Genomic DNA, 8,837 nt, shown 5'->3' with positions numbered 1-8,837 from the left:
ATTTTTAAATGTCACAACTTTTTCCTGTCCCTCTCGTGTGCCACTCACAGCTGACACCCTGGCTTCCCATGCTCCGGGGGAGGGGGGGGGGGTCCACGAAAGAAATTATATCTAAATCTATCTCTATATAATTAGAATACCGCGAGGCAGGGTTAAACCTTTGTAAAACACACAACTGATTGGCGATTGCTAAAACGAGATTTGAAAGCAACTCAAATAAAAGATCGCGACGTCAGTAAACAGATTTAGAAAAAAAAAAAAAAAAGAGAGAGAGAGAGAAGCCAGTGACAAACCCGGCGAGAGCGAGCTCTGGGCATGAGAGAGAGAGAGAGAGAGGCAGAGGGAGAGAGAGAGACTTAAAAGAAATAGGAGGGGCTTGCGAGAGACTAGAAATGTCAATCAGAGCCCGGAGTCCCAATAATCTCAGGCAATCTGTTAGGACCTGACCCGGGTCCACTCAGATCAATAGGAAAAGTGCGAGAAGAAAGAAGCGCTCGGCTCGCTTACCGCGGCGGCCGGAGCAGGAGGGACCCCGCGGCACCCCCGGCCGCCCCCCCGATGCCTGCCGGAGCCCGCGGCCGCCGCTGAAAGTGCGGCCGGGCGGCGAGGGCGAGCGCCGCGGCTCCCCGCTCCGCTGCTCCTTTCTCCCCTTTCTCTCCCTTTTTCCTTTCTTCCCCCCCCCCTTCCTTCCCCCCCCTCCTCCCCCTGCCCCCGCTGCCCCCCGCCATGGCTTTCCCGCAGCTGGGCTACCAGTACATCAGGCCCATTTACCCCGCCGAGCGCCCGGGGAGCGGCGGCGGCGGCGGCTCCCGGGGCGGCGCGGAGCTGGCCCCGTCCGGGCCCCTCTCCAACGTGCTCTCCTCCATGTACGGCTCGCCCTACGCCGCCGCCGCCGCCGCCCAGGGCTACGGAGCCTTCCTGCCCTACGCCGCCGAGCTGCCCATCTTCCCCCAGCTGGTAAGAAGCCCCCCCGGGGGCGTGGGGAGGGGGGTCCCCGGGGTGCCGGGAGGGTGGAAAGGGGAGCGCCGGGGATGCGCCCCGAGAAAATTCCGCGCTTAGGGTTTGACGGCTGCGGGGGGCTCCGGAGGGACCGCAGACAGCCGGGGGGGCCGCCGAGGGGGTGCCGAGCGAGGTGTCCCGTCCCCCCCCCCCCCAAAAAAAAACCCCAAACCCCAAACCCCGACCCCGAGGTACGGAGGGAGCGGGGCCGATCCGGCGCGGTGCGGAGCGTGGGCGCCGCCTGAGCCCGGCCGCCCCTTCCCGTGTCGCTGCAGGGCGCCCAGTACGAGCTGAAGGAGAGCCCGGGGGTGCAGCACGCCGCCTTCCCCCCCCACCACCCCGCCTTCTACCCCTACGGACAGTACCAGTTCGGGGACCCGTCGAGGCCCAAGAACGCCACCCGGGAGAGCACCAGCACCCTCAAGGCCTGGCTCAACGAGCACCGCAAGAACCCCTACCCCACCAAGGGCGAGAAGATCATGCTGGCCATCATCACCAAGATGACCCTCACCCAGGTCTCCACCTGGTTCGCCAACGCGCGGCGGAGGCTGAAGAAGGAGAACAAGATGACCTGGGCCCCCCGCAGCAGGACCGACGAGGAGGGCAACTCCTACGGCAGCGACCACGAGGGGGAAGAGGACAAGAGGGAGGACGAGGAGGAGATCGACCTGGAGAACATCGACACCGAGAACATCGAGAGCACCAAGGACGAGCTGGAGGACGAGCTGCAGGACGCCGACCTCCTGCACTCCGACTCCAAGACGGACTCGGAGGGCTCCGAGGGCTTCGAGGACCTGCCCGCCCCCGAGGAGCGCTACCTCGAGGCCGCCGACGGGGAGCCGCACCGCCTCCGCCACCACCACCTCCGCCACCACCACCACCACCACCATCACCACCACCACCACAAGTGCGAGCTCCCCGCCGCCCCCCCGCCGCCCGCGGGCCTGGAGCCCCTGCAGCCTCCCCTCCGGCCTCCCCTGCAGCCTCCGCCGCGCCTCCACTCGCCCCCATCCTCCGCCTCGTCCTCCGCCGCCTCCTCCCCGACGGACGGCGCTTTGGCCGGCACCGTGCCCAAGCCCAAAATCTGGTCCCTGGCCGAGACGGCCACCAGCCCGGACAACCCCCGCAAGTCCCCCGGGGGGGGCTCCCCGCCGGCCGCCGCCCCCCAGCCGCTGCCGCTGCCCCCCCCGCCGCCCCCGCCGCACAGACTCGTCCCCTCCTGCCCCTTGGGCAAATTCCCCAACTGGACCAACCGCGCCTTCCCGAGCCACCACCACCACCACCACCACCACCCGCCCCCGGCCCCGCACCCCCTGGCCTTACTGAACACTCCCCACCTGCTGGGGCTGGGGGCCGCCCCCGCCGCCCCCCCGGGCGCCGCCGCTTTCCCGCGAGCCGCGGACCAGGCGCAGAGCGCGGAGCCCCCCGGAGCAGGTGACCGCTGAGCGGGGACGCGCGGGGGACGCGCGGGGACGCGCGGATGCGGAGCGGATGCGGAGCGGGGGCTGCGCGGAGCGGGCGAAGGGCGCCGGCCGTCGGGGGGCTCCGCGGGGCTGCGGGGGGGGCTCCGCGGCGGCCCCGCGGGGGCTTCGCGGCGGCCCGGGGCCGGCCCCGAGGTTTGCTCGCGGCTCGGAGTGTATTTTTTCATTTTTTGCCCCCCCCCCCCCCGCTTTTGACGGTCGGAGCTCTGTCGGGTTCGCGAGGCGCTGCGGTGCGAGCTGGAGGCTAGTGGCTGAACGCAGGGCTGGAGGGAGGGGGGGATAAATCGGGGGCTAAAAAGGAACGCTTTTTTTTTTTTTTTCTTCTCTTTTTAGATCGATCTAGTGCCTTGGAAGTAGAGAAAAAGTTAATAAAGACAGCTTTCCAGCCAGTGCAGAGGCGGTAAGAGATTGCTTCCTCAGTCTCCTAAGGATATATGGAGGGAGTTGTAAATGGTTAGCCCGGGTCTCCGCTTCTTTGGTGCCCTTTCAGGGCGGCTTCTTGTTCTTCCCCCGAGTGCGCGGTGGGTTGTTCTGATTTTTCCCCTTTTCCCCCTTTTTTTCTTTTTCTTTTCCGCTGTTCCTTCGGGCCTCTGCGGCTCCCCGGCGCGGAGCGGAGCCGCGCTGGGTTCGCGCAGCCCCGGCCGGGCACGGAGGGAGCGCGGCGAGAGGCGGCCGGGGAGCGAAGCTCGGCCCGGGGGGCACAATAAGGCAGGGAAACGGCAGGTCCGAGAGGAGAGCAGGGAAAGGACAATTTAGAGAGAAACGCAGGGAAACGGCAACGCCGAGAGCCGGCAGGAAAACTTCAGGGCTGAGCCCCGCTGGCCGCAGCTCGGCTCAGCGCTCGCCGAAGCCCATCGCGCTTCTTGGGAAGCCCCACGGGGGTTCAGAGCCAGCTCCTTTTGCCGTGCCCCCCCCTAAAACTTTTCACATTTAGCAATCTATTTTTTAAAATAGCCTCAACGACAAAACTAGAGCTACTCACCTTTAAAAACAGCGTGGCAGCCCAGCCTCTCTCGCAGTATTAAATATCTTTTTTTTTTTTCTGTGTCATTTTGTTTTTCCAGGCCCCAGAACCAGCTCGATGCTGCTATGGTTCTATCGGCGTTGTCATCATCATAGTTAATTTTTTATTGTGGTTGTAATGATTGTAAAAAGAAATCTCTGTATAGTTACGACTTGTAAGCATGTCCGTATATTAAAACTAAAAGGGAAAGAAAAAAAAAACGCAAAAAATCCCAACCCCGCTTCTGTACTATCATCGGGATTAGCTGAGTTTGTGAGTTTTTTTGGAAGTCCGGTGAGAACTAGGTGTTTCCATTTTTTTTTTTCGTTCGTTTGTTTTTGTACATACGGTTACAAAAAAAAAAAAAAACAAAAGCTGTACATACGTGTGAACCAAATTGTACCAGAAAGTATCTATTTTTGGCTAATAAATAAACCGTTGCCACTTTGCCTACACTCTCGCTTGCCGCCTCTGCGGTGCTTTTCCCCGAGGCTGCTGCGGGGCGGGCACCCCCGGGGCCGAACCGAGCCGGGCAGGGCCGAGCCGAGCCCAACCGAGCCGGGCTGAGCCCAGCCGGGCCGAGCCGAGCCCCGCCGAGCCCGGCCGCTCCCCGTGGCTCCAGCCTGGAGCCGCAGCTCCCCCTGGCGGGGGCGGCCGCCGGCGGTGGCCCCTTTCCCCCGAGCCCCCCGGCTGGGGGTTTTGTTGCCCCGTCCGACCCCCACAGCTGGGTCCGGGGGGGGGGTTTGGGGTGCGTGCCCCCAGCCCTCCCCTCCGCCCGGCCCTGGGAATGGGGTAAAGGCGGGGGGGGGCAGAGGAATAAATAAATACCTGGCGCTTTTCTCGGCTTGCTGCCGGAGCCGGCGGGGGGGGAGGGAGCCGGGAGCGAGGAAGCAGGAGTTAAAATGAAGTTAAAGTACAAACAGCAGCACATAGCTGACATGCTTCAAGTTTAGACAGTACAAGATATGCAAATGTGCAGGGCTGCGCAGTATTGACATTTTGAGGCCATAGTGATAGGAATGTATTATTTATAGGATCGGGTTGCGCTAGGCCGATAAACTACATTTTCAACCTAGGCGTTTGTAAGCGATGATATTTATATATATATATCCATATATATATCTATATAGGTTCACACTCCATAGCCGTGTGTCTGTGTGTCTGCTCGCCCTGTGTAAGCGTTTCGAGACCTGGCAGTTACCGTGCTCCCCGGCGGGCCGTGCGGAGCAGTGGGGGACCCCTGACGGATTTGCAGCCCCTGCTTCCCCCCCCCCGTCCCCTTCCTTTTCACATACGTTCTGCCTGGCCCCGGCCAGCCCTGGAAACGGCGTTTGCCTCCTCGCAGCGCTGTCTTTCTGCCAGGAACTGTTCCCCTTCTTGCACTCCAACAGGCTCCTGAAACGAGGGGAAACTCTGTGGGTGGGTGGTTAGCAAACGGATTGTTTCTCATGTAAATTTTACCCAGTCTCTCTGCACTCTGTAGCCCTGCTTTTTCCTTAGCCAATTCTGGCTGAGGGGAGAAAAAAAAAAAAAAAAAAAAAAAAAAAAGATTAATGGCATGTAAAATGGGAGGGGTTGGGGGGAGAGAAAGCTAGAAGCGAATTTCCACATCCCCTTCCTCTGGACATCCTGGTGGGTTTTCCATAGAAACTTTCACACAGTGGCCAGACAGACGCTTAAAAGGGGATGGAAGAAAATAATGAGACCGCGATGGGAAAACAATCGCATCCCCAGCTTTCCACCTCCACTAAAGGCTGCTCTGCCTCGGCGGCACAGCCGCTCGGCTCCCCGGCCCCGCTGCCCCAGCTCGCGGGATGCTCGGGTGGCGGCGCTGGGCAAGGCGCCCCGTCGGCTTCTGGAAGTGCAAACTCGGCTCCCCCGAGGGAGAGAGCAGCCTTTGTGCCTGCCCAGCTTCCCTAACGGGGAGAAAATTCCCATTAATTTTGTGAGGAAACGTTTTGTTACGCGTGTTTCAACAAAACATTAAAAATCCTGCTCCTATTTTTTTTTTAGAACTCACTCGCACAGCTTGACAGCCTCGCTGGAGCTGCAGCCAGGCCTGCCCGCCACAGCTCCGAGAGGCCTCCTGCTCCCTCCCTCCCTCCCTCTCTCTTGGCTGCTCTTTTCCTGTCTAATCAATTATCTCCCTAGCTAGTCCTTCTCAAAGGTGAGAGCTCATTATGCATATTCATAAATCACAGCTCCCAGCCCTGACACTGATTGATGTAATCATCTCCCGCTCGCTCCTTCCTGCGCTGGAGGAAGCGCGGCGAGGAGGAGGCAGGAGGAGCGGGGGGCTTGGAGCTGTCGGCCCCCTTGTGCCGGGGCTCGCTGCCCGCTCCTGGCCCGGCACAGGCCACGGAGAAGCCAGGAGGGAGCCTTGTGAGCCGAGACCTGGCCGGGGAGGTGCCTTGAGCGGAGCTAGCTCTCACGCAGATGAAATTAGAGGAGCAAGGAAAGGATCCCCCCCGCTACACGCGTACGGTTTTCACCACCAGGAATCAGAACGTGCATGGAAATAACCCCCCCAAATCCTTCACGTCAGCTTTTATTTTCCTTGGAGAGTTAAAGCTGAAAAGACGTGCTCTGGTACGGATCCTGACCGTGAGAGTTTAGGTATTTGACATCGTAAACAGCTTCACCGCTATACCCGCGACTCTTCGCAGTAGCTGCGCTGTAGAAATGCAATGAAAAAAGTTGCAAATGCCAAAAGTTACTGCTGTGAGGGCTGGAGGGCAAAAGGGCTCCTCCAGCCCAGCCCACCGGCTTTGGAGATAGGAGAGGGTATCTCATCCCTGAGCTGGTGCCCAAAGCGTGCTTGAGCACAGCAGCCCTGGAGATGCCGTGCAGATTGTGTGGTTTACCTGCACGGTTACGAGTTGCACTCCTAAAATACCTCTTTTTATCACTTTGATCAGAACTATCAGTGTACTAAAGTAGTAATACAAAAATATATGCCCTGGAAATCATAACGAGATACAAATCAAAGGGAGTCCTAATCAACTACTTTTGAGAGTGTTATCTTCCTTGTTAACAAATGGTAATAAGAAAATTAAGGCTTATAGCTTGCTTGCATTTTATCTACGAGAACCAATAAAGATATCAGATGCTCTTTGTTTTATATGTTTGAATGTAAAGCGGAATAATGAAGAACATGTACCTTCTAAGGACGCGTTTGCTTCGTGGCTATTAACCCTTTACAAGGCCAGTGAAATTCGGAATTGCAGGAGGAGGAAGAGGCTGTGCTGCTCCCAGCTTTCTGCAGCCAGCCTTTGCCGCAGTCGAGACAACATCTTTTTTTATTAAATGCTGAAATTGGAACAAAGCAACAATGGCTGCTTGCTAACTATGCATGTCCAACAGGCCTCTTTACTATTCAGCAAATGGAAGATATTAAACAACATTTTGCTTAAAGGTACACTGAGGCCATTTCCATTAGGACATGGTGTCATTCATTTATTCACATGTTAAGTGGATGTCCTTGTGGCTAATGAGTAATAATCAACAGTGACTCCACTTTATTCCTTTGCTCCCAGCAATGTTAAATACTCTGATGGAGTCTCTTTGCTGACACACTAGAGAATATGGTTAAAAAGTGCTAAAGGACATTTTCAGCGTAGAGCAGCCACATACACACATGCTGGAAATAGCACTTTTATTGCAGCCCATTCTAGTGGGCTTTGTTCCTGGTTAAGGCACGGCACGTGGAAAACGCTGATATTTATTTGAAGATAGTTTGTGCCTCAAGAGCCAAGAACTCTCTCGGTCTGAGAGGTCCTTGGCTACTGCTGGGAGATGAGCTCTTGTCCACCTGGTTTAGGAAAATCAAACATACCCTACAGTCCCTTCCCTCAGTTCTGTATAGGGCTTCACAGGGATGTGTAGTGGAGGAGTGATTTAGGACAAAACCTTTCCCACAAAATATCTTTTTATTATTATTATTATTTTTTAATAAAATAAAGTAACTCTCCTACCAGCTAATTAGTCCATTTTATTACATCAACCTCGGCAGCTAAGTAGGTTAACAAACTATATTAATATATATTTTTTCCTTTACATGATTGCTTACACCAGAGTCTGCAGCTTGGTTGTCTCCCGTGTCAATGCCTAAAGTTTGAAAGGTATAAATGAATCATTCTTGGTCATGATTAAGCTTAAGTTAGAAATAAAATATGTCAATCAATCTGGTTGGAAATGTTCCTGCTGTCTAAGTTGGTTATGCAAAACACTCCAAGGTGTATAGGCATGCTCAATTAGGTCAAGGGATCTGATGGCACTCCTACCCACAAATGTGTGTCACTTGGATTCCTCATTATTTTTAGCAGTGGTGAAAATGCATGTCAGTAGGCCAGCTAGCCAGGCTAGAATAAAATTACTTACTGGGAGCGCATGAAAACGGGGTTTTAATACATTAATATTATACCTATTTTCAAGCAAAACAGTGGAAGAAAATACGTCTCTCTCTCTGCCTAGAAAATACATGACTCACTATTGAATTCCTCAGCCATCATTACCATAACTCACACTGGACTGTGCGGTACTCAAGGCACCTTCGCAGTAAAATTTAAGTGCCTAAAAACATAGATGTAATATGAAATTAGATACAAGGAGTAAAACATCAATTTGCTCTGTTACAGTCTAACTGGCTTCCAAGAGAGGCAAAGCGCAAGCTTCACGAGAAGATTAGATCGTCCCTATTCCAAAATTATTTAATGAAAATGGGCACTGGAAATGGCTATCGACCAGCAGTGCTTGTGCCTGAGTTCTCAAATGGAGACTTTCGCGAGCGATTCCCAGAGAAGACAATGTCAGAAATTCACGCCTGATAGACAGGTTCCCTCTGGTGTACTAAATCAAACCCTAATGCTAATAGAAATGTTTTCATATAATTTCAGAAAAAAAAAAGGCCAGGATGAGCAAGTTTTAGCACTCATGCCTGCCTTCCTGGCATCCAGCAGAGTCCCTGAGATTACCTGTGTGGCTAAGGGAGCGGGGCTCAATCCTCTGGTCTTACGCTTCTCATGCTGGCACTCCGAGGCACACCACGGAGACCCTGGGCACGAGGAAAGGGAAGAGAAACCGGCTAGAAACACCACCGTGCTCCGGTCTCTTTCTGCAAAAAATAAACTAAATGCAGGAACTGGCAAATTAACAGAAAAACGTCGCTTCCAAGAGCCAGAGGCAGAACTGGTACTACAGGTAAGGCTGGGGTTCCTTACACGTGACTGTTCAGCATGGTTTCAGGATGGCAGTGTCCCTTTAAGAACAGCACCACGCAGCCAATATTTTCTTTACTGCCAATGAAATTAATATATTCACTTCGGGAAGAATTCCCATTCTTTTCTTAGGATATC

General features: G+C 55.0%; 1 protein-coding gene across 1 annotated transcript; it reads left to right on the top strand.

Moving 5' to 3' along the window:
* Positions 1 to 441: 441 nt before the first annotated feature.
* Positions 442 to 4,139, top strand: IRX3 (iroquois homeobox 3). The gene is made up of 4 exons (XM_082769827.1): positions 442 to 957; positions 1,275 to 2,433; positions 2,814 to 2,880; positions 3,545 to 4,139. The coding sequence occupies exons 1-4, from the start codon at positions 727 to 729 to the stop codon at positions 3,597 to 3,599; spliced, it is 1,512 nt and encodes a 503-aa protein (XP_082625953.1). The 5' UTR covers positions 442 to 726; the 3' UTR covers positions 3,600 to 4,139.
* Positions 4,140 to 8,837: the final 4,698 nt, after the last annotated feature.

The sequence above is a fragment of the Aythya marila genome (genome assembly GCF_965140915.1).
Source record: "Aythya marila genome assembly, chromosome: 12".
NCBI lineage: Eukaryota > Metazoa > Chordata > Aves > Anseriformes > Anatidae > Aythya > Aythya marila.
Note: the sequence above shows the minus strand (reverse complement) of the source record. Positions and strands in the feature narration are given on the sequence as shown.

Excerpts from the sequence above, each read along its gene's own strand:
- IRX3 (XM_082769827.1), top strand. The coding sequence starts at position 727 with ATGGCTTTCCCGCAGCTGGGCTACCAGTACATCAGGCCCATTTACCCC. Across the intron at positions 958-1,274 it reads TGCCCATCTTCCCCCAGCTG|GGCGCCCAGTACGAGCTGAA; the intron begins GTAAGAAGCCCC and ends GTGTCGCTGCAG. Across the intron at positions 2,881-3,544 it reads TTCCAGCCAGTGCAGAGGCG|GCCCCAGAACCAGCTCGATG; the intron begins GTAAGAGATTGC and ends TTGTTTTTCCAG.